The sequence below is a fragment of the Rhinatrema bivittatum genome, chromosome 8 (assembly GCF_901001135.1).
Source record: "Rhinatrema bivittatum chromosome 8, aRhiBiv1.1, whole genome shotgun sequence".
NCBI lineage: Eukaryota > Metazoa > Chordata > Amphibia > Gymnophiona > Rhinatrematidae > Rhinatrema > Rhinatrema bivittatum.
Genome location: NC_042622.1, coordinates 207,688,884 through 207,714,625, shown reverse-complemented (window position 1 = coordinate 207,714,625; position 25,742 = coordinate 207,688,884). Strand labels below are relative to the sequence as shown.

Genomic DNA, 25,742 nt, shown 5'->3' with positions numbered 1-25,742 from the left:
TGACCACATGTTAGTGACCCAAAACAAATCAGTTTTTCTATTTCAAATATATTTTATCTTTCACTACTTCAAATTACTTTTCAGAGCGGATTGCAATGTATACATACATAAAATCAAGTATATACGTACAAGTCCCCCAGTAACATAAAAGCAAATGATAGATAAATACTCAGAGTATCATTTTTAAATGCTGAAATAAAATTAGTCTCTACCATTTTTCTAAATGTTTTTCATCCCTCTCTCCATAACACTCTGTGAGGACATTCTACAAGTTAGGTCTTGCAATGGAACATGCCCATTGTTACGATCCCGGTCACTGGCTTAGTGACCGGGCCCTTACCTTCCCCCCGAGCGCCGCGAAACACACCGGATCCTGGGCCTCCCGAGCCGCGTCGCAGCGGCGTCTCCACGAGGGAGACGTCGCCGAAGACTCCTCCCCTCTGGAGGGGAACGCGCGCGCGGGCCGGCTTTTTGAGACAGGGGCGGTTCAGCACATCCGGTTCAGCACCGGATGTGCTGAACCGCCCCCGTCTGACGTCAGACGCCGGCGGGGCATTTAAACGGGCTCCTGCGCTTCCTACCTTGCCTTGCAACGTGGTCACTCGCCTGAGTATCTAGTTGCCGTTCCTGCCTGCCTGGTTGCTGACTTTGCCTGCTCGTTTCTGGATTCTGCCTGCCTACCTGCCTGCCTGACTTCTGACTCCTGCCTGCCTGGTGCCTTGGATTCTGCCTGCCTGCCTGACTTCTGACTTCTGTCTGCCTGCCTGCCTGACCTCCGTTATTGCCTGCTGCCTGCCTTGACTCCGCTCCTGCCTGCCTGCCGCCTGCCTTGACTCCGGTCCATGACTCCGCTCCTGCCTGCCTGCCGCCTGCCCTGACTCCGGTCCGTGACTCCACCTATGCCTGCCTGCCGCCCGCCTTGACTCCGGTTCGTGTCTTCACTCCTTGGGTTCTTCAGATCCTTCTCCTAAGTCCCAGCGGTCCGGGTCCCTACGGGCTCCTCCTGGGGGGACCTCGGGCTTCCAGGGCGAAGACTCCTAAGTCCTAGCAACCCGGGCTCCCACAGCTCCTCTGGAGGAGTCACGGGTTTCCAGGTGAAGTTCCAGTCCTTCCAGTGTGTGTCTGCCTCCCGACCGCCCTCCTGCGTCGGTCGGCCCAAGGATCCACTTCCGGATTTCGACAAGCACAACAGTTTGCAAGGCCATGGATCCGGCAGACCTCGCTGGTCTCCAGGCCATTCCGGGGCTCGCTCAACGGTTGGTACAACAGCAACAAGTTCTGGACTCCTTAGTAGCCACGGTGGAGCGCATGGCTACTCGCATGGATGCGGAACCCCCTGCACCGGCACAGATACCGGCGCCCGCTCCAGTCTTCACGCTCCAGACGCCTACGCAACTTCCTGTTCCCTCACGGTACTCAGGGGACCCCAAGGCGTGTCGTGGATTTTTAAACCAGTGCTTCGTACGGTTTGCCTTATTACCCAACCAGTTCCCCACTGATTCCGTCAAGGTGGCATACATTTTTTCCCTGTTGGACGGCAGGGCCCTGAACTGGGCCTCACCTATGTGGGAGAAGAATGACGTCACTCGCACTAATCTAGATAACTTCGTAGCCAATTTCAAATCAGCCTTCGATGAGCCTGCTCGTCAGACCTTGGCAAGTTCAGAATTGCTGCAACTCCGGCAGGGAGCACGCACTTTGGCTGAATACGCCCTAGACTTCCGCACGCTTGCTCTGGAGGTGGGGTGGCGTGACGACGCCCTTCGTGGTATCTTCCTGGAGGGTCTTGCGGGGCGGATTAAGGATGAATTGGCTGCCAGGGACCTGCCAGAAGACCTCAATGCACTCGTAGAACTCACTGGGCGCATAGATCGCCACCTTCAACAGAGAGCAAAGGAGGTACGCCCTCCACGACGTATGACGCCTCTGGCCCCTGTCTTGTCGAGGCCACTCATGCCGAGTCCTCGGACCACCGGGGCTTCCCCCAAACCTTCCCCCGAACCTTCCCCCATGCAGCTGGGAAGAACGTCCCTATCTGAGGAGGAGAAACACCGTCGCCATACTCTAGGACTCTGTCTATATTGCGGTGGAAAAGGACACTTCCTTTCACAATGTAAGGAACGGGCAGAAAACGCTCGCGCCTAGGAGTAATGGAGGAGTGTCTCCTGGGCTGTCTTAATGCTGCTCCTCAATGTACAGTACCCATAACCCTGAGGTTCCCAGGGGGCTTCTTCGAGACACGAGCTCTCATTGACTCCGGAGCTGGAGGAAACTTTATCACCCGTGAACTTGTCCAGCAACTTCAGTTAGCCACACGACCCCGTGAACCGCCACTGCGGGTTACCTCCATTCAAGGTACCCCTTTGCCTGGAAGTATTTCTGTTTCCACGACTCCACTCACTCTTCAGACCGGGTTACTAAACAAGGAGACTATTTCCTTCCTGGTTTTGGAGAGGTCGGTACACCCGGTAGTCCTCGGTCTGCCCTGGCTTCAGCAACACTCTCCGGTGATTCGTTGGGACGACCTACAGATTACCCAGTGGAGTTCTCGTTGTTTCCGCTCCTGCATCAAAACCGCAGTGGTTCCACCCATTCCTTTGGCACATGTCGGGGCTTTACTCCCGGCTCCCTATGCAGATTTCGCCGACGTCTTTTCCAAGGAGAAAGCGGAACTGCTGCCTCAACACCGTCCCTTTGACTGCGCCATAGAGCTACTCCCTGGTACAGTTCCGCCACGGGGCAGAGTGTACCCTGTATCCCAACCTGAGACTAGAGCTATGTCTGATTACATCAGAGAAAACCTCGCCAAAGGATTCATCCGTCCGTCTAAATTGCCTGCGGGGGCGGGATTCTTTTTTGTAGCTAAAAAGGATGGATCGCTGAGGCCCTGCATCGATTACCGGGGTCTGAACACCATTACCAAGAAGAACCGCTATCTGCTACCACTGATTCCGGAATTACTGGACAAACTCCAAGGGGCTCGTGTATTTACGAAGCTGGACTTAAGAGGGGCCTATAACCTGGTCCGTATCCGTCCCGGGGACGAATGGAAGACCGCTTTCAATACCCGGGATGGACACTGAGTACCTGGTCATGCCGTTCGGCTTATGTAATGCTCCGGCCGTGTTCCAGCATCTCATGAACGAGATTCTCAGAGAACTGTTATGCTCCTGTGTCATAGTATATCTGGATGATGTCCTCATTTTCTCTCGAGACCTGAACACTCATCGAACCCAGGTCCGACAAGTGCTCCAGATTCTCCGGGACCAGCATCTTTATGCGAAACTTGAAAAATGCTTATTTGAGCAGGACTCTTTGCCATTCCTGGGATATATTATCTCCGCCACGGGAATTAGCATGGATCCCGAGAAAGTGTCTGCAATCAAGAAGTGGCCTCAACCTATTGGTTTAAAAGCCTTACAACGCTTTCTAGGCTTCGCGAACTTTTACAGGCACTTCATACCTGGATATTCGCAGCTGGTGGCGCCACTGACTGCTCTAACTAAGAAAGGGGCGGACACTCGACACTGGACTTCCGAAGCGTGTGAAGCGTTTCGTGACTTAAAAGAGGCTTTTCTGTTGGAAACCTGCTTGCGCCACCCTGATCCACTGCGTCCCTTCGTCGTGGAAGTAGAAGCTTCCAGTGTGGCGGCTGGAGCTGTGCTTTCCCAGTACTCCAGCACGGGGAAATTACTACCGTGCTCCTACTTCTCTAAGAAATTTACTCCTGCCGAAAGCAACTACGGAATAGGCGACAAGGAACTGTTAGCCATCAAGTTGGCTTTCGAAGAATGGAGGCAGTGGCTTGAGGGAGCCCAACACCAGGTCACTGTTTATACCGATCATAAGAACCTAGAGTTCCTCTCGCAGGCCCAACGCCTTAACCCCAGGCAAGCTCGATGGTCTTTATTTTTTAGTCTATTCGACTTCATTCTCAAATACCGGCCCGCCTCGAAGAATGAACGGGCCGATGCCTTATCTTGGAACACCATCTTCGAGGAGAAAGATGATCCCCCTCAGTATATTATCAATCCAGCCAGAATCTTTCTAGCCAGTACCAGTTTATCCACTCAAGGAAGAGTGGTAGTTCCTCGACGAGACCGTAGGAAAGTCCTAGAGTGGGCTCATGACTCCCTCACGGGGGGCCACGCCGGGCGGGAGAGAACGTTAACTCTCTTGAATTGATATTACTTGTGGCCCCGGGTACGATAAGATGTGCAGGAGTATGTTGCGTCTTGCCCAGTATGTGCCAGACAGAAACCTCTCGGTGGACGACCCTGGGGACTCTTACAACCCTTACCGATACCCACCGAGCCTTGGACCCACATCGCCACGGACTTCGTGGTGGACTTGCCTCCATCAGAAGGTAACACGGTAATCTGGGTCACCGTGGACCGGTTTTCTAAAATGGTTCACCTGGTACCCCTGCCCAAGCTTCCATCAGCACCGGAACTGGCACTTCTATTTACACAGCATATCTTTCGGGCTCATGGACTTCCGCAAAGCATAGTCTCCGATCGAGGACCCCAATTTACAGCCCGTTACTGGCGCGCGCTTTGCAAGAAGTTTGGAGTACAATTGAACTTATCCACCGCGTTCCACCCCCAGAGCAACGGGCAGACGGAGCGGATGAATCGCTCTCTCAAGACATTTCTTCGCAGCTTCATTTCTGAGAAAAAAGATAATTGGGTCTCCCTTCTGCCCTGGGCCGAATTCACCTACAATAATCATACACACTCGGTCACGGGTCAATCTCCGTTCCAAACTGTCTTCGGTCGCCACCTCAAATCGCCTGTTCCAGTTCCTGTGGATGTCCCTTCGCCGGCGGCCCAGACGGTGGCCACTCAACTCCATCGGCTCTGGGGAACCCTTCAGCACCGACTCACTACAGCAGCGGAGAGAGCACGAAGAGGTGCGAATCGCCACCGTCGCTCCGCACCAGTCTTGTTGCCCGGCACTAAGGTATGGCTGAGTACCAAGCATCTCCACTTCCCAGGTCGCTCTCGCAAGTTGGCTCCCAGATTCTGTGGTCCTTTTCCGGTGGCTGAGCGAATAGGCCTGGTCTCCTATAGGCTCCGTCTTCCCTCATCGTTACGCATCCACAACGTGTTTCGTGTATCTCTGTTGAAACCTGTGGTATTCTCTCGTTTCCATCGGCCTACTCCTGATGCAGTCTCAGCCACTTCATCTGAGGAACCTGTTTATCAGGTACAGGAGATACGGGATGTGCGCTTTCACAATCGCCGATGGGAGTATTTACTGGCCTGGGAAGGCTGTGGTCCTGAAGAGGAACATAAGAACATAAGAAAATGCCATACTGGGTCAGACCAAGGGTCCATCAAGCCCAGCATCCTGTTTCCAACAGTGGCCAATCCAGGCCATAAGAACCTGGCAAGTACCCAAAAACTAAGTCTATTCCATGTAACCATTGCTAATGGCAGTGGCTATTCTCTAAGTGAACTTAATAGCAGGTAATGGACTTCTCCTCCAAGAACTTATCCAATCCTTTTTAAACACAGCTATACTAACTGCACTAACCACATCCTCTGGCAACAAATTCCAGAGTTTAATTGTGCGTTGAGTAAAAAAGAACTTTCTCTGATTAGTTTTAAATGTGCCCCATGCTAACTTCATGGAGTGTCCCCTAGTCTTTCTACTATCCGAAAGAGTAAATAACCGATTCACATCTACCCGTTCTAGACCTCTCATGATTTTAAACACCTCTATCATATCCCCCCTCAGTCGTCTCTTCTCCAAGCTGAAAAGTCCTAACCTCTTTAGTCTTTCCTCATAGGGGAGTTGTTCCATTCCCCTTATCATTTTGGTAGCCCTTCTCTGTACCTTCTCCATCGCAATTATATCTTTTTTGAGATGCGGCGACCAGAATTGTACACAGTATTCAAGGTGCGGTCTCACCATGGAGCGATACAGAGGCATTATGACATTTTCCATTTTATTCATCATTCCTTTTCTAATAATTCCCAACATTCTGTTTGCTTTTTTGACTGCCGCAGCACACTGAACCGACGATTTCAATGTGTTATCCACTATGACACCTAGATCTCTTTCTTGGGTTGCCTGCACGGAACATTGGGACATTGGAACATTGGGAGCCTGCACGGAACATTTTGGACAAGTCTCTGACTCAATACCACCTGGACAATCCCGGGAAGCCCGGTCCTCTGCGGAGGGGGGGGGTACTGTTACGATACCGGTCACTGGCTTAGTGACCGGGGCCCTTACCTTCCCCCCCGAGCGCCGCGAAACGCCGGATCCTGGGCCTCCCGAGCCGCGTGGCAGCGGCGTCTCCACGAGGGAGACGTCGCCGAAGACTCCTCCCCTCTGCAGGGGAACGCGCGCGAGGGCCGGCTTTTTGAGCGATCAGCACCCGGATGTGCTGAACCGCCCCCGTCTGACGTCAGACGCCGGTGGGGCATTTAAACGGGCTCCTGCGCTTCCTACCTTGCCTTGCAAACGTGGTCACTCGCCTGAGTATCTAGTTGCCGTTCCTGCCTGCCTGGTTCCTGACTTTGCCTGTTCGTTTCCGGATTCTGCCTGCCTACCTGCCTGCCTGACTTCTGACGCCTGCCTGCCTGGTGCCTTGGATTCTGCCTGCCTGCCTGACTTCCGACTTCTGCCTGCCTGCCTGACCTCCGTTATTGCCTGCCGCCTGCCTTGACTCCGGTCCGTGACTCCGCTCCTGTCTGCCTGCCGCCTGCCTTGACTCCGGTCCGTGACTCCGCTCCTGTCTGCCTGCCGCCTGCCTTGACTCCGGTCCGTGACTCCGCTCCTGCCTGCCTGCCGCCCGCCTTGACTCCGGTTCATGTCTTCACTCCTTGGGTTCTTCAGATCCTTCTCCTAAGTCCCAGCGGTCCGGGTCCCTACGGGCTCCTCCTGGGGGGACCTCGGGCTTCCAGGGCGAAGACTCCTAAGTCCTAGCAACCCGGGCTCCCACAGCTCCTCTGGAGGAGTCACGGGTTTCCAGGTGAAGTTCCAGTCCTTCCAGTGTGTGTCTGCCTCCCGACCGCCCTCCTGCGTCGGTCGGCCCCAAGGATCCACTTCCGGATTTCGACAAGCACAACACCCATGCTCGAGTAGTTGAAAGTCTGCAATCCGATTTGACAGGAACCAGGGCTGGCGGAAGCACTAGGCGAACTAGGCGGTTGCCTAGGGCGCCAGCTTCCTGGGGGCGGCACTGCCCCAGTAAAATTGAGAGCCGCGCTCAGCCGCTGCCCCGGTAAAATGAAAAGAGCTGCATTAAGCCGCTGCCCCCCCCGATAAAAATAAGAGCCGCTGCCGGCAGCCCGCCCCAAAAGACCCATCTGACCTCCCCCAGCGGTTTGCGTGCTCCCGGTCTCTCCCGCTGCTCTTTCTTCCCTGCTGCCGTTGCCGCCGGGCTATCAGCACGTTCAAGCCCAGCGGGAACGGCAGCAGTGCAAAAAAAAAAAAAAAAAAGCTGTGGCATCCGCGGCTGCCCTTTTCTTCCTCCCGCCCCCCCTGACCCGGAACAGGAAGTGATGTGCGGGAAGGAGAAAGAGCGGTGCCGCATGAAAAAAATAGCGGCGACAGCAGCATCGGCCCCCGAGCAATTGAAGCAGCCTGTAATCGGGAAAGGAGTCAGCAGCATGAGCCTCCCGCGGCCGATGGGATTCTTCCTTTTTGGCCTGCGGGGGCTGAGGAGGAGGCTGTTGCAGCTACCATTTTTGCTGGGGGGGGGAGGAAGTGAGTGAGAGAAAGAGAGAGAAGCAGCCAGCCTGCCTGTGTGTGATTGAGAGAATGTGTGTGTGATTGAGAGAAACTGGTCAGAGAGCTGATGTATGTGTATATGTGAGAGACAATGAAAGTGACTGCTCAAGGAGATGACTGATGTGTGAGTGTGAGACAGTCAGGGATGTGACTGGTGTGTGTGTGTGAAAGAGAAAAAACATGGAAGTGAGAACTCTGGGTATGTGAGAAAGCATGGGAGTAAGAAGCCTGGTGTTGTGGGGGTGTATGTGAAAGAAAGCATTGGAGTGAGAAGCCTGATTATGTGAGAGAGAGCATGGGAGTGGGAAGCCTGTGTGTGTGTGCATGTATGAGAGAGAGACTGGTTGGTAAGGTGACTGTGTGACTGGTGTGTATGTGAATTTGAGAGAGAGAGAATGTGATTCAGGGAATGAGAAGCCTGTGCACCTGGAGAGCGAGCATGGAAATGAGAGAGAGACTGGTGTGTGTGTGTGTGTGTGTAACAGAGAGAAAGTGATTATGGGAATGAGAAGTCTGTGCATGTGAAGAGAGTGAGCATGGGAGTGAGAACCTGGGTGTGTGTGAGACACAGCATGGGAGGGAGAAGCCTGTATATGTAAGACAGAACAGGTGACTGGTGTGTGTTTGTGTGTATGTGAGAGAGAGAAAGAAAGTGATTATGGGAATGAGAAGCCTGTGCATGTGAAGAATGAGCATGGGAGTGAGAAAGCTGGGAGTGTGTGAGATACAGCATGGGAGTGAGAAGCCTGTATATCTGAAAGAGAACATGGGAGTGGGAAGCTGTGTGTGTGTGTATGCATGAGAGATCAGGTGACTGGTGTGTGTGTTTGTGTATGTGTGTGAGAGAAAGAAAGTGATTATGGGAATGAGAAGCCTGTGCATGTGGAGAGAACAAGCATGAGAGTGAGAGACTGGTGAGTGTGTGTGAGAGAAAGTGATTATGAGTGAGAAGCCCATATATGTAAGTGGAACATGGAAGTGGGAAGCCTGTGTGTGTATGGCATGAGAGAAACTGTTCAGGAAGGTGACTGGTGTGTTTGTCAAAGACTGTTTGGGAGATGATTGGTGTGTGTGAGACAGAAACTGGTCATGGGGGCATGACTGATATGGTGTGTGTGTGAGAGACATGGGCCTTAAGGAAGAAGACCATGAGTATAGAGCTTAGCCACTACTGCTGCTTCTGTGTGTACTACAGCCTGCATGGAAGAGGAGTAAGAGAGCTGCTGGAGGGGGTAAGTAAAGATGGCTTTTTAAGTTTATTTTTCTTGATTGACTGCCATTTTAATTATTTAATATTATGTGATGTCTGCTTTTTTTGTTTGAGCAACAAGTATAGCTTTGGTTTATGTTTATTTTATTTATTTTTATTTATTTATTTATTTATAAAAGTTTCTATACCATCGATAAGACAAATCATCTCAATGGTTTACATGGCATAAAAATGTCAAATAAGTGTTCTGTTATAAATACAGACTTCGTTATTTTCATTAATGCACAATGTAAGTTAATTGTGTGTGGAGGCGGGGGGGGGGGGGGGGGCGGCATAGCTGATGTTTCGCCTAGGGCGCCTAAAACCCTTGCACCGGCCCTGACAGGAACTGATAGGAAATTTAAACCCTGAGATCTTCACATGTGCTAGGACATAAGGTAGCAAAGTTTGAGCCAATGAATAGATACCTTCACCATAAGAGTTTTGTATATTACAAACATTTTGAATTTCTCTTCAATTAATAGCCAAAGAAAGTTTTGTAAAATAGAAATATGATCAGTTAGCCTGACTCCCAACAAGTGTTCCTCTCTGGTGCACAAATTTGTTTTTGGCGAAGACGTACATATACACCATTACAAAAAACCAAATGGCCAAATAAAATGTCTTGCGAAACAGATCTAAACTTGCTGGACAGCATCCACTTTAAATGTTTAATCAACTTAAGTTTGTAAAACACCACCTTAACCACTTGTCTGAAATGCGCAGCAAATGTCAGTTTGAGTCTAGTATTATACCTAGATTTCTTACCTCATAACTAATATTCAGGTGTATATCATCAAAAGTAGGAAGAAGAGGCTTCCAACCAATCCATAACAGGGTAGTCTTTGATAATTAAGCACCATCTCATTGCTAGGTAGCCAACCTCTTATAGCCTTTACACGTTCTTGAAAAGAAAACCACTCTGGGAAGATGCCAGCGATACCCTGGACAAAAAAAAGGTATGTCATTGGCATACATAAAATACAGTAATCCCAGTGATTCTAAAATAGCTATAGTTGGGTATAAATAAATATTAAATAAAACTAAAGACAATTGACCTTCCTCCAGGTAGAACAAGATTTCCCCAACTACACATGCTGCATCCTATCCTGTAAAATAGACTTGAACGATGACATAACCAATCCTTCCAGGTCACTCTTTTCAAGATGTGTTAGAAGTATTTTATGATTCACAGTGTCAAAAGCCGAGGAAACATCTAATTGAACTAAATCACCAGAACACCATGTGCTAATCTTATATATACATCTAACAAGGAGTGCTATATTAAAGGTTTTTCAGCTTTGCTAAAGGTTTTCATATCTCAGAATAATTTTCCTGGCTATACAATCTCTGCATTGTAATTTCACTTATTTTTCCAGTTAATCCTCTCTACAAGGGATTCCTGCACTATCCACCCTTTCTTTCTTGCAAGGTTTCCAGCAGAGGAAGTGGAAATACTTATAATTGAAGCTTCTTGTCAATAAGAAGGTGGACATGAAATATTGGGTTCAGACAGCTCTGTGATTCAAGATCCAGCTGGCTCACCAAACAATGATAGTCAGGTCATATAGGAGGAGGCTAAAGCTTTTTAAAATTATTGGCCCCTTGTAACATTAGACAACATTTGACAGCTTCAACAGCAGGGGAGAAAGTCTAGTACTTCACTTTCAATACATATCCAACATAGCTCTCTGCTGCAATGACAGAGGGGAATGAAGTAAAGTGGATCCATATACAGACAATAACCAACAAGGTCCAAATTACATAGTCTGGGTAAACAAATAAGCATATATATTTCACTTAGATGCAGTTCCAACACTGCTCTCTACATTAATGACGGGGGTGGAAGGGAAATAGAACCAAAAGGTTATAAAGGGCCAAGAGTAACAGAAGTATGAGAGGAAAAAAAAGTGCGAAAGCTTGCTGGGCAGACTGGATGAGCCGTTTGGTCATCTTCTGCTGTCATTTCTAGGTTTCTATGTTTCTATAACTGTGTCTTCCAGGTTGTCAAGAACAACTGTAAGTTGCATTTTTTGGTAAATCTTGCAATTTGTCTGCTTATTAAGGTAGTTCAGGCTCTCCCTACACTAGGACTTGCCCAGGTTGGAAATATTGTCCCCCCTCAGAAGCCCATGCTGTTGAACTTGTTCCGTTACAGGAAAGAAGGTGGGGATTTTTTTTTTCCAGATATTTCTTGGTTCCTGAGAAATATGAGGAATTTATATCTATCCTAGACTTAAGGCTCTAAACAACTTTCCTGAGAGAGGAAATATTCAGTTACTGCTCTCCCCCTGTTTAACAAAGTTACTGATTACCTTTGCTTCAAGTAGGCTTACACCCACCGAAGGCTACATCCAAGTCACAGAAAATATCAAGATTTGTGATAGTACAACACTTCTAGTATGCTGTCCTGCTTTTTGGTTTGGTTTCTGTACTTGTAATCTATGTTCTCTGATGCCAGCAGTGCAACAACCCAAACAAACCCACATGCTCTTTGTAAAGTAGTGGTCTCTATACCTTTCTTTTTCTTCTTTGGCCCTAGCTTTTTCCTTCTGATCTCAGTTGGAACTAGAGCTGGTATCCAAGGCCATGAACCTATATTCACAAACTGGGGATTTTTTCCCCCTATGTTATATCCTTTCTTAACTCACCAAGCTGTGGGCCATATATCAGGGTTCCTTATAGAACCCTACAACTGTGGCGAGGGCCCTAATTTGTTCCCCTAGATATTGCCATTGTACGATGACTGGACCCCCCAGCCTTTGAATGTTGTGTGTGTAGTTTGACAAAAAAGAAACATTGCAAATAAAAATTGAGAATTTGTAAATACAGGGAACACTTTTTCAAAATTTAAATTTGGACCATTATACTACCTTGTGGGGAAAAATACTTCCCCTTCAACAGAATCACCGAGCCTGATATGATATCACGTTTTGCAGTGGCTGCCTCAGGGGCTCCAGATTCATTCTTGGCTGGCAAGGAAAGTTATGTGCTTTAAATGCAATACAACAGTTCTCCGTAAGGCAAAAAATAAAAGTAAGAATTATGCACAACAAAAGGGAATAATATCCAGATTGACATTTAACGTATGAAAGGGACGTATTGATTGACATAGAAGAAATTAATTAGCATGAAAGAAGTGATTAGTATGGAAAAGGGCACACACATTTACATGAATGCTGACCACTCGATTTCTCGGTTCAACCGAGCAGAGTGAGACAGTTTGCAGATGGTAAATTCATTTCTGTTCATGCTGCTTGAGGTTTTAACTTGGGCCCGTCCCCTCCAGTGTGATGGTACGAAATCCAAAACTATCCATTTAATTTCCTCAAATTGATGGTGAAATTCTAAAAAGTGAGACACAAGGGGAGCCCTCTGTGTTTCCAGTTTTTAAACAACTTCTATATTCTGTGAGATGGGTTCTAAGCATGTTTAGTCATGCCCATATATCTTAAGGTGCAGGGAAAGATAATCATGTAAATAACAAAAGTGGATTTGCAGGAGACTTCCAATGATAGAGAAATCTCTCGACCCGCAGGTATTGGAATGCTGTCCATGCTTAGTCTCAGTTGACAAAACCTGCAATTGTGACAACTTGTAGGCTCTGCAACAGGCGTAGAAGGGACATAGTAAACTTGTATGCACAATATGATCTTTAATATTGCGACCTCTGGAAAATGCAAACCTCTGAATTGATTCAAATATAGGGTGTATTTTCTGTATTTCAGATGGCTTGACAGAGGCTGATGCTGTTGAGTGCCATAAGACAGAGGTCTGCTGGTTCAAATCCTCACTGGGATGTTTAAAAAAAAAAATCACGTTTGCTATACAAAACTCTGTTATGCTGATTTGACGCATGATACAGGATACCCTCTAGGGAGGGAAACGTTCCGCCATCTGTTTCACCTGAATCTTAAAATCATCTCTGTCTGAGGCACAAGCGTCATAGTCTTAAGAACATTAAATGTTGGCTCCAATACTATTATAAATGTGTGTGGACTTGAAAGCTGCCACAAAATGTTGGAAAGTTTAATATTTTGGAAACGCTATATAGATGACATTTATCGTGTGGGATGGCTCAAGTTATCAACCCTAACTGAATTTCACAAATGGCTTAATTTTTTTTAACAAAATAACATAGACCATCTAACCTCAAACATATCACAAAAATTAAAGACACTAAAATTGTTTTGTAAATGACCATCATACTAGGCATCATCGGTAGTGAACCACCCACATTACAGCTCAGCCTTATATATAATCATGTGTCATTTTTTAGTCTGAGAAGTTTCAGCATGAATATTTTTTCAATTTTTGTATGCAAGTAAAAATGACAAATTGTCAGTCACAGGAGAAAAGATTCTTCACAATACAATTGCAACAATGAATCAGTTGTATCCAAATGAAAAAATGGACTTATCAACTTGTAACAGTGTCTGGATATTCCATGAAGTAGCAATCCTTGTTTTTATCAAACGTGAAGATGTAGGTTGCTGTTGCTATTTGTGAATGTAGCCCATAGTGATGCCAAATTAAACACTAAAACATTGCAGAGATTGTCACCGCTGTTCATTAATGCCACTGATTACCACTGCCCAAAAAATCTAAACTCATTGTGGATAATTCTAAATTGAGGATAGCTCACTATGCTGTGAAATGCTTAAACCTATGGGTTACATCAGGGTCAGCCTTTGCTTGGTGAAAGGTAGAATGAGAATTAGTAAAGTGGGCTAATCAAATCATCAGAAAGATGGCTAAAGCATAAAGAACTTTTCTTTATCAATGAGTTTTCTGGGGCATTGCATGTGCTGCTGTGTTTATGATGCTTTTCTTTCCCCTTTGACCTTTAGCGGAAGGGATACTTTCCTGGTACTGAGGAGAAAGTGAAGAGATTGAAGCGAAAGAATGCAGAATTAGCTGTAATAGCCAAGCGTTTAGAGGAAAGAGCAAGGAACCTTCAAGAAGCAAATCTTAAAATGGTAAGTGTTATCTAGTGAAGCAAAAGATGTTACTTTTTTTGTTAACTTTTTATTTAAACAAAGCTAGAATAAAGGCAAAGCTTCTGTCTTACACAAGTCTCCCAACAATTGCAAACCAAGGCACAACCTCAAAATATTGTGCCCCTCTAGTTACATAGACTGTTTCCAGTAAGGGTCCCAAATCTTGTTATATAACACCTCTCTATCATTAACATAGATGTTAACTTTGTTATTAAAGCGACTGAATGGACCTGAGTCCACCATTGATCCAGTGAAGGCACAGATTTCCAATTCAAAGCAATGGTTAAGTATGCCGCATGTAATAACTGTTGGTAACAACATTTTCTGATACTTGCCTAGTCTTTAGACCCAAGAGAAAAAGCCCAGGGTTTAAAACCGCCGAACAACCCACTATTTGTCCAGTTATACGTCCCACTCTTGCCAAAAGGCAGATATATATGGGCAGTCCCACCAAACATGCATATATGAACCAATTTTGCCCGCAACTATGCCAACATAAATGGGAGGCTGTGACATCAAACTTACAGTAGAGCATGGGATATCATTAACGTCTCATTATTCTAACCAACAATTCAGCCTTTTTTAGCACACAAAGATTATGTGCTTTGTGCCAAATGAGCCTCCACGTCTTAGGTTCTAGCTGGAGCCCCAAATCATCTGCCCAACACTCCTCAACCTTCAAAATGGAGGTATGAGTTAGGTGGGCTTGCTCAATTCCCCTTAGAGAATAGAACACACTTTCCTCCTAGCAAGTCCCCCGGCAAAAGCTAGCTCTATCTGTGAAGGCCTGGCTCACTGCCAGCCCGCACTCTGCTTACTGCTTAGCACCTCAAGCAGGTGAGTATAATATAATTGGGGACTGGGCGTGGATTTCAAACTCTTCTTGAAGCTTCTCAAAGGATCTAACCTTGTCCTGTTCGTACAAATCATTCAAACATTGCAGTTCTGCCTCCCTCCATTGTTTTGCCTCATGGCTATAAGTATGTAGGGACAAAGGGTTCTTCCATGGGGTGAAAATGCCAAGGGGCACTCTCCAATAAATAATACCCATACTGCTCTCCAGGATTTAGCTGAACAGGCAATGGTGGGGCAAATTCTACAAGCCCTTCTACCCCTAGGAGATAGGGAAGGAGACATAAGTAAAGAGAAGCTCGGTCTCCCCTGCCATGATCCTCTCAATAGCTAACCATGGCGACAATATATCTGTATATAACCATGAAAAATTCCCCGTAAGCAGGTGGCCCAAAAAAGGCTTGTAGGTCTGGAAACGCCATACCTCCCCATTCTTAGGACTACACAAAGTATGCAGCTTACCCTTGCAGGTTTACCACACCACAAATACTCCAAAGCATGTTTCCCGTCGATAGCAGGGCTGAATTAGCCATGCTGTCATGGAACTGTCAATCAGGTCCGGGAGGTGGAGCTTCCAAAGCGATGTCAGAGCTTTGCTCTGAGGCTGCGCGTGGTTTCCCACGCTCGGATGAACTCTCCTCAGTCTGTTCTATCCGCGCGCGGGGATCGCACGTGGAGCTCCAGACCTCAGTTTTTGTGGGAAAAAAAAAAAAGATAATCATAAATAAAATCATCAGACAGGAAGGACCCTCGTTCCTCGGGATTTTAAGCCTTCCGCCTGCGGGAAGGTAATGTCCCGAACGGACAAACACGACAGGTGCTATCGGTGTCTGGGCCCAGACCACCCGATAGTAACCTGTGCCCACTGTGGTAAGATGTCTCCGCGGGCACGTCGGCAGAGAGCCGACAAGATAGAGGCCCTAAAACTGAGCCGGGCAGGGTCGTACCCCCCCCCCCCCCCCCCGAGGGCGCGATCATCGCCGGGACTTGGCATCAATGGCGCCACCCCAGCCACACCGAGTGGCCTCGGTTGAGCCGGCCACATGAGGCCTGAGGGCCATCCTAGACAGGACACGCGCCTGGAAACGTGCAGAGGCAGGGACCCCACTCGGGATCGAGTGAAGGGTTGGAAGGAGTTGTCTACGTCGACGAAGCGGCCGTTAATCGAGCATGGGGCTCAAAGGCCTGCGTCGTACAAGGCCACGGCGCAGCCTGCATCTACGTCCTCTGACGCGCCGCAGCCGACGCACTCTCTAACATCGCGTCCACAGAGTCAAATGTGCAGGGGCAACTGAAGGCTAGGGTGGCAGCTCAAAAACAAAAAAAAAGAGAAAAAAATAAAACTGAACCCATATTGCGGTATCCAGCATATAGTGCCCCAAATCTACCATTTCCAAGAGCCCATCTGAAAAAATTAAGCAAATATATAGTCAGTTGACTTCTCCATCATTATGAAGGCTACACAGTACTAGCCCTATTGCACCCCAGGTGGCCAGAATGAGTGGACCAAGCCTCAAAAGATCCAATTGGCGAAGTAGGAGTTTATCTTCTATAACAAGGGCCATGGCTCAAGAAACCCTGGAGGGCACCCAATAAAGGCGCTATAAAGCTGCGCTCCAAGGGCCTGGTATCAGTGTGGTTCAGAAAGGGGCTAGAAATAGTCCTGGATGCTGAGGCTCCTAAGGAATGGGAAACTAAGCAAGAGAAACACCCTGAGTCTCAGGCAGCCAAATGAAATCCACTAGAACAATCGCCTATTGCATTCGTGGAGAAGACAGGAGAATCGCAGCTGCTGAAACCACAACTCGATAATCCATAAAAGAAAGAGGAAAAAAAAACAAAAACCGGTCAACGTGGCCACAATGAGCTCCAACAAGGCTTCAGGTAACCAGGGGGACCCACCATGCTTCTGGCACAGTGTCTTTGATAGAAGAACTAGTTAAGAGCCACCAGACGAACATTTGAAAAGTCAGAGGAACACTGTAATCCAACTTGTAGAACAGCAACGAGCAGCAGATCCAGAAAATTGGGGCTGAGAAAATTGTTTGAGAAGGCATGAAAAAATCCATTAACCCAAAGTGGAACATTTAAGCAATCATAAATCCCAGCATTGATGGTAGCCCGCAGTAATCAGGGACAAAAAATACATAGACTACCCAAGCTGATGTAGCCACAGCCCCTTAAATCCGGGACCCACAGCTGAGCAAATAAAAATCAAATCGACTCCTCCATAATGGGGAGCACTAGATATCAGGCCTCTCTTGGTCCGACAGTTGCTCTTCCGATTCCGGGCACTGCAGTTGTCAGCACGAAACGCCACAAGTTGTAGCGACCTTCAGTCGAGAGGGTTAAAGCAGCAATAGCCCGGACACCCTAGGGCTATCAATTGGGTAGAGACCAGGGCCATAGCTCTCCACTGCACTGCCACAGCCGCCGAAAAATCCTGGAAAATGAGGACTCGTGCATTTTCATACAGAGCTCCTGTTTGGTTCGCGCTGCCTGCAGTATTTCCTACTTGTGGGTATAGTTGAAAACTTTCGCTACTACCACCCGCAGCTTAACAGCATTTGGCACACAAGGGTCGAGGTGATGCAACCCGTTGGATGCGCAGCTTGCCATGCACTCGGGACAGGCCTAATTCTTTCTCCAGCTAAGTTTCTAAATTCGCAACCAGATTTTTGTCATCCAAGGCTTCCGGCAAGCCGACAAACCGCAGGTTAGACCTGCGGGATCTATTTTTTGAGATCTTCAATCCTAGCAGCTTTCCACGGTCGCCTGTAAAGCCCGTATATCAGTTTGAGGCAGCCTGGAGGCCATCTTGGTCTCTCTCCTCCGAATCGCTCCTCAAACTTGCTCAAATTTTGCCGAAATTTCATTAATTTTAGTGGACATATTTTTAAGTTCAGGACCCAGGGCCTCCAGGACCAACGAACTTTGTGAGCGCCGTGACTGTGGAGCTGTCAGAGTTAGAGGCAGCCATTGTTGGGGTGCTTGCGGGCTTTTGGCACTCTCTCTCCCTTTTTCTTTATTCTTTTTTTAACCGGATGGGCGGACATTCTAGCCCAAACGAAGCCCTAGTAATAAAGCCACGGGTGGGTTATAATTAGCCTTACTTTGTCGCCATTGAGGATGCAGATGAGGTCCGATGCAGTAGGCCTGGCTCCAAGAGACAAGGAATTACATCCTCCTCCCTCACTGCATCACGTGATCTCCTCCAGTCGGGTATGTTAAATGCCAAAATAAGAACCACCAGTTCTATGTCACACAATATTTGTTTGAATGTATTCAATCCCTGAAACCCCTATTACAGGAGGGGTCTTCAGATGACCACCTCCCTCAAGAATTTCACAATATGGAATAGGGCCTTCGGCACCTCCTTCATTCAGTCTGCGAAGGTTTTGAGACATCAGCAAAGACTACCGCTAATGCCATAGCGGCGAAACGACTTGCATGGCTAAGGGCGAGTGCCATCAGAGATGATGTGCACAAGAAACTGGCAAATCTTCCCTGCCACCTGGACAATCTTTTCGGTGACAACTCACGGAGACTGTGGTGAAACTTAAAGAGCAGAAGGTGGCGGTCTTGTCCTTGACCTCCCCATCTGAAGTCCATAGTCTCGACACCATTTCGCCTCGTACTGGAAGTCCAGTTACCCTCGATGCATGTATAGGCCATACTCATCTACCGGCCTCCATCCTACCAACCCAGCTGTCAGTACCTTTCCAGCAACACGAACCACGCCATCACCCTCATACACCTCGCCAACTGGCGGATCCTCATCCTCCTAAAAACCAGCAAGGTTTTTAGGACTGTCGTTACCACCGCCACCGGCACTGACTGTAGGGGACAGGCTGGTCCCATTTTCTCCCAGTCTGGAATAGCATAACATCCGACCTTTGTGTCCTAACCAGAATAAAGGAGGGTATTCTTTCAATTTTCTATCTCCCAACCCTGCTGCACCTAGTTTCCCAAAAACATCATACTGCACATCAGGGACCCTCTTCTTCAGAGATCAACCAGCTGCTTCAACAGGGATTCTATTCGCAATACTTCCTCATTCCCAAGAAGTCTGGGGGGATTCCACCAATCCTGGACCTACGCGCTCTCAACAAATACCTGCAGAGGGAAAAATTCAAAATGACTTCCCTCAAATCCATCCTTCCTTTCCTTTGACCAGAGATTGGATGAGTTCACTGGATTTAAAGGATGCATATGCCCATATACCAATGCATCCCAAGTTCTGGCGCTACCTCTGTTTCCAAGCAAACGAGACACACTTCCAGTACAAAGTTCTTCTGTTTGGCCTCTCCTCTGCCCCCAGAGTCTTCACAAAATGTCTAGCGGTAGCAGTGGCACAACTCCATTGACGGAGTTCAGATATTTCCTTACCTGGACGACTGGCTACTAGTAGCCCCCAGCCAGTCTACCCTGCGAGACAATCTACTCCATATAATATCTTGCCTAGACAATCTAGGCCTTCCGATAAACTATGAGAAGAAATCAAATTTGCAACCTATCAAACCTTTGCAATTCATCAGAGCCCATATCAACAACCATTCAGGACAAAGCCTTCCTGCCACAGCCTTGAGTGCTTTCTCTGACCACACTGGCCAGTCACCTCTTAGAGAGTACAACAGCTCCAGTCTGCCAAATCCTCACCATTCTGGGACACATGGCAGTGTCCAACTATGTTGTCCCACATACGTGACTACATATGCGTCGTTTACAATGGGGCTTGAAGACTCAATGGACTCAGTTTCCTTAGTCCACTGTCCTCTCCTCAGTCCACTGTCCACATCCTATCGCTCTGACAGCCAGCATGAAGATAGACCTACAATGGTGGCTAACACCACCCGGCACTGACAGGCTCACCTCTACGATCCCATTAATATCAGACTGTGCTCACCACAGATGCCTCCCCCACGGTTTGGGGGAGCCCATCTCACCAGCCATCAGACTCCAGGGTTACAGTCCCAACGAGAATGGGGCCAACACATAAACCTCCTGGAACTTCGGGCCATCTGTAATGCCCTTCGAACCTTTGAGCAGGCCCTCCGAGGCCAGGTTGTCATGATCCACACTGACAATCAGGTTTCAATGTTTTACATAACAAAGAAGGAGGGTCAGGTTCCTGGAGCCTTTGCAGGGAAGCTGTCGAGATCCTGGAATGGGCACACAACAAGGGAACTCCCTGCAAGCCACATACCCTGCCCAGAATCATCAACTCCAGAGCAGACAAACTAAGCAGGATATTTTCACCCACACAAAGGGGAACTACCTCAGGATGTAGCCAATCAAATTTTCTCTACGTGGGATCTTCTCCGGTCGACCTCTTCGCAACAGAACGCAACAAGAAGGTCAAACTGTTTTGCTGAGTATATCCCAGCCCCAACCAACTAGCACAGGACGTGTTCCTCATGGATTGGTCGCAGGGTCTGCTTACGCGTTCCCTCAGATACCACTCATCTCTCGCACAGTCCAAAGGTGCATCAAAGACAACGCAGACTTGATTCTCATTGCCCCAGCATGGGCACAACCACGGTACAGCTACCTAGTTCACCTATCGGTACACGAACCGATCCCCCTGGGCAACAGCCCTCAACTGCTTATCCAAGAAGGAGGATCGCTGCTCCACCCACTCCATTCATCACTGCATCTCATGCCTGGAGGTTGAAAGGCTCGTATTCCAAAGCCTAAACATTTTTTCTCAAGATATTCTAGTCTCCTCCAGGAAACCATCAACTAGACTGAGTTATCAACGAAAATGGTCAAGTTACGCTTCCTGGTGTTTGGCCAAGGGGACAGGTCCACTCACCTGTCCACCAGAATGCCTCCTGGATTATCTCAATCTGCTTTACAGGGAAGGCCTCACCACTGCCTCACTTCGAGTATACCTCAGTGCCATAGCAGCTTACCACACTCCTCTCAATGGGTAACCTATCACTTGTCATTCCTTCATCTCCAGGTTCATGAAAGGTGTCCTCCGTTTACGACCACCGACCCATAAACCTCCAGTACTGTGGGATATCAACATAGTGTTGGAACAGCTCATGCTTCCACCCTTCGAACCGTTGGATACTTGTAATCCCAGGTACCTTTCCGGGAAGGTGCTCTTCTTAGTCGCCCTCACCTCTTGAAGGCGCATCAGTGAGCTTACAAGCCTTAGTTCACTACCCACCTTACCTTGAGTTTTACCATGACAAGGTTACGCTGTGTATGCATCCTAACTTCCTCCCATCAACCAGACCATCACCCTCCTGACTTTCTACCCAAAATGTCATACAAACGAGAGCGAACAAAGACTCCACTCATTAGACTGTAAGCAGGCGCTAGCCTACTATAAGAGGCACACTCATTCTGCACTCAGTCAGAGCAATGTCAACCTCAGTAGTGCACTATTGTTCAGTACCAATTGCTGAGATTTATAAGGCTGCAACATGAAGTTCTCTTCACACCTTTGCAGCACATTACTGTTTAGACAAAGAAGGGGACCACAAGATTCAGCTTACAGACAATCTGTCTTAAAGAACTTGTTTTCCAGTATAACCCCAACTCCTTCCACATCCAACCTGCTGTGATTTCAGGTTCCTCAATTTTAGCCAACAGTACTCCAGTTGTGTGCCTGTTGCACAAGTTGTGCGCTGTTGGTCCATACTACATACGAGTCAACCTGTAGCTTGCTAATCACCCATATGTGAGGACTATATCCTGCTTGTCCTGGGATAAAGCAAAATTGCTTACCTGTAATAGGTGTTATCCCAGGGCAGCAGGATAAAGTCCTCACGAAACCCACCACCATCCGTGGAGTTGGGTCCGAAATGTTTTATTATTTTGTTTTTGCTAAAGCTTATTGCTACAAATGAGACTGAAGGGAGACCCCTGTGGCTCAAGGGATCATGGCATGCTGGGCATGCTCAGTTGGCTCAGGGTGCCAGTCAAATGTTTCTAGAAACTTTGACAGAGAGTTTTCCGCGATAGGGCTCCGTCCAGTGATGTCACCCATATGTGAGGACTATATCCTGCTGTCCTGGGATAACACCTATTACAGGTAAGCAATTTTGCTTTCTCCTAGGACAAGCAGGATGGTAGTCCTCATCTTCGTGCTACTTCTCAGTATCCTATTTGCGATATCAAATCATTCCCTCTTATGATCACCGGTGGTTGTGAGCCATAGATTCACACCCTCTCTCATGGCATTCCTTTTCCACTTGTTTGAGCAGAACCCTTTGAAGAGTATCCACAGTCTCTCTACAACTAGTAGATTCAGCAAAAAGGATACTGCAGTCTACATCTGGCAGATTAAAATCTCTAACAAGTAACCCTTCTCCCTTCTTTCCCACCTTTTGGATGTTTTCAACCAGACCCGTTCTGCTCGAGTCAGAGGCCTGTAGACCACACCAGTGTAAATGGAAGCACCATCTTCTTTTTTTTTTTTTTTTTTTTTTTTTAGGACAGCCCTTAATGCTTTCCTACCCCATGTCCCTAGCATTTCGGAAACTTGGCGTTATGAATGTTTGTAATTTAATGCCTATTGCAAAATATGATTGAATAAATAAAATCATAAATATGTGTGGCTTGTGCTGGCCACTGTAAGGAGACAGGATGCTGGACTCGATGGAACTTCATTTGATCCTGCATGGCATATCTTATGTTTTAAGGTCTCAAGTATTTCATCAGTTTTTTGGAGATTTGGTTGGCTCTCGCTTTGCTGGAATTCAGTCCCCTAGGAGCTTTGGACTGAATTCATTTTGTCTCTGCTTTTAGAAAGCTAGCTAAGGTCTGACTTTTGATCAAGTTTTTGGGAAAGATGCCTGATTTTCAGCAAGATTTTTTTTTTTTCTCCAGGATAAGATGATTAAGGGTTGCCTCTTTGTTTTATATTTTATATTTAATCTTATCTTTTGAATTTCACTTTTAATTTTTTGATTTTTAATTTATTTCTTATATTGTTTTATTGTAGTCCATCTTGATACTATGAGCAAAAGGCAGGGACTTAAATCCAAATGAATATAAATGTAGCACTATCTTCCCCTGTGAGGGGGGTTTTCTTTAGGGTGATGAGGGAGATAGAATTTACATCCCACAGCTATTTTTCCTGTTTAATGGCAGGCTTTCCTAATAATTTTCTTTAAAATTCAAGACCATTAGGCACATTAGTCTTACCAGATTTCATGTCTTAAATCCAGCGTATAGTTTTCTTCATAGACAAGCAAACTCCATAGGTGAATCATGTCACTGCGTGTGGCACAGTGTAACAATTTCCTGAGCAATCTGGTAAAGGTTAAGTCTTTATTGTATGTGTGTGAGACTTCTGTGCTGTGGGAGCGCCACAGCTGCTCTTTCTATTTTTTATTTTGTTGGCCTAGTTAGTGCCACAGAGCCTGCTAAACACCTCTTCTTCTTCACTGTTTGTGCTAGTTTCTTATTACATTGTCAGAAATTTTGGTCGAAACCTTTATTTTACTCTGTTTCCTAGGCAGTCTTTTTTCATCCTTACTTGTTTTATATTATCATTGACCAGCCAAACTGAGCCTCCTTATTCCTCAGATTTTTTTTTTTCCAGTAGGAAGCAGTATCAGACAGGCAGGCCTCTTGTAGCTTTTTCTCTTGCAGGCTTTTCTTTTAAAGAGAATGTTTCATCTTCTGATTTCCTATTAAGTTTTTCTTATGTCAGAAAAGCAGACCAGTGCTTCAAATTCTGTTCTAAGTGTGCATGAAAAATATCATGATCATTGCAAAGTGTGGTATATTTGCTTTAGGAAGACATGCTGATGGTTGTGACATCTACACCAAAAAGTCATGCAAAGTGGTTCAGTCTTGGAAGAACAAGTGCTGTATTTTCCTTGCCAGCGAACCTAAGCCTGGGTCCAAAAAGCTGGCCTTGCAGGTTTGACACATGGCTCAGGAAGCTAACCACAATCTCAATGGCCATGCCTTACCAATGAGGACTACTGCTTCTTTAGCACCTTGTTCTGAGGATAGGTTCAAAAGTTGAGGCAAACTTCACTTCCTGCTCAAGTCTGAGTAAGGGTTCCAAATATTTGTGCTGAGAGCTAAAGGCAGCAAGTGCTCAGTCTTGAGAGGAGGCTTTGATATGGTGGTGATGTTCCTTGACACATGGCTGCTGGCAATCCAGATAAGATGGGAATTCTCATGCTCCAGAGTAAATGTGCCTAGAGATTAGGTCAGCCTCCTTCACTGAGGCCACTTTGTATTGGTTTCATGAAACCTTTGAATCGTCCCTTGAAGGGGTCATCAGGGATCACATTAAAAACCACCTTTCCATGCTTCAGATCCTCTTTATTGCTATATATGAACTGACTTTGATTCCGAAAAATACCAGTGTTTCCTGAAGAAGTGGTCTTTCTCAGATGCCAGTAGGGGCGCTGTCAATCAAGCAGGGCTCAAGACCTTGCCAACTAGATCAAAAGAGCTCAAAGCCATAGTTTTAACTCAGTTAAAACTAGGGTTAAAGAACAAGTCCCCAAGGTCAAAGTAGTCAAACCTTACCACTCGCAGGAAAGAGAATGAGAATTTAACTCAAAGTACTTATGGTACCCCCAAAAGACAAATGATTTAGACCCATCCTAGATCCAAAAGCTTGATAAGAGAAAAGTTAAGATGATTTCCTACACACCATTCTTCTACTTATAGACAGGGGAAATTATATTCATTGCACCTCAAGGAGGCATAAACTTCTATTGAGATTAACCCAAATCACACAGTATCTTGTGTATTGTCTTAATGTCTTGCATCAACTTGGGCTTTCACCAGATGCCTAGCTGTCAACAGTTTATTTGTGAAAACTGAGTTCATGTGTTTTCCTACCTATATGATTGATCAAAAATGCATCAAAATTAGGGGCAAACGTATCAGTGCAATTTGCTACCTGGGTGTTGAAGTTGCTCAGGTTTGTAATCAATTATTCCCAAATTAAACATGAGCTTGTTAAATGTTTTTATTAAGGCTCTGCTATAGACCATGGTCCAATTTTCATATCTACCATGAAGAGAGCCAGTAATGTGGCTGCGATGAAAGAGAGAATGCAATCATTAGATGTCAGGTTTGTTTGTTTATTGCTGGTCCTGGTGGTTGCTATGGTACATGACACTCCTATTGCATATCGCTATATGAGACAAGCTCAATGGATTTTGAAATATTAGTGGTGTAATGTCATGCAGAGATGTCAACATATACATCTGTGTTACAGAATTGCTTAGATACATTGGTCTTGATAGTGTGCCCTTCCAATTTGATAATCTGATTAGTTGTCAAAATTTTCCCCTTGCCAAATTTTCATCAGATTCATCTAACCTAGGATGTGGAGCACCCTTAGCGAGGCATCACACAGTCCACTAGGAAAAATCTCTATACACAAATAAAAAGTTAAGGGCAGTACTGAAAGCTCTAATGGCTTCTAAGAAAGCCTATGTCTATGTAATAATTATAACAAAAGGTAGTAAACCTAATATAAAGTTTTACAAAATGCTAGTTCAAATCAGAATCATGATGCCAGCTGAATCAATGATTTTTCTTTTTATGCATTAAAATTGCACAAAGTGTGGGTTTTTTTTTTTTTTTTTTTTTGTATTTGTTTTTTTTCCATGTATAGTTAAAGTATTAGAAAATATTTCCCAAAATTTGGGGAACCAATAATTGTATCCACCTAAAAGTGAATGTGGTCTCGCCATACTTGGAAGGTGAAAGTGGTTTTCTACATTTGAGATTTCCTATTACTTGTTTACATAGTTTTGCAACATAAAGTTGCCAAGGAACATAAATCATCATAAAAAAAGATCAATGACTAGCAACAGATGCACTGATGTAGAAATCTTTCCTTTATATTTTTCCATCATGGGTGATACTCAGTAGGGTTCTAGCCAAAACAGAAGTCA

The 25,742-nt window shown here is 46.4% G+C and overlaps 1 protein-coding gene across 1 annotated transcript in view; it reads left to right on the top strand.

Annotated features, from left to right (window-relative positions):
• Positions 1-25,742, top strand: part of TSPOAP1 (TSPO associated protein 1) — a 1,024,985-nt gene that overhangs the window by 143,622 nt on the left and 855,621 nt on the right. The window contains exon 5 of the mRNA XM_029613537.1: positions 13,846-13,974. Within this exon, the coding sequence (XP_029469397.1) occupies positions 13,846-13,974 (129 nt within the window). The remainder of the gene's footprint in view (positions 1-13,845; positions 13,975-25,742) is intronic.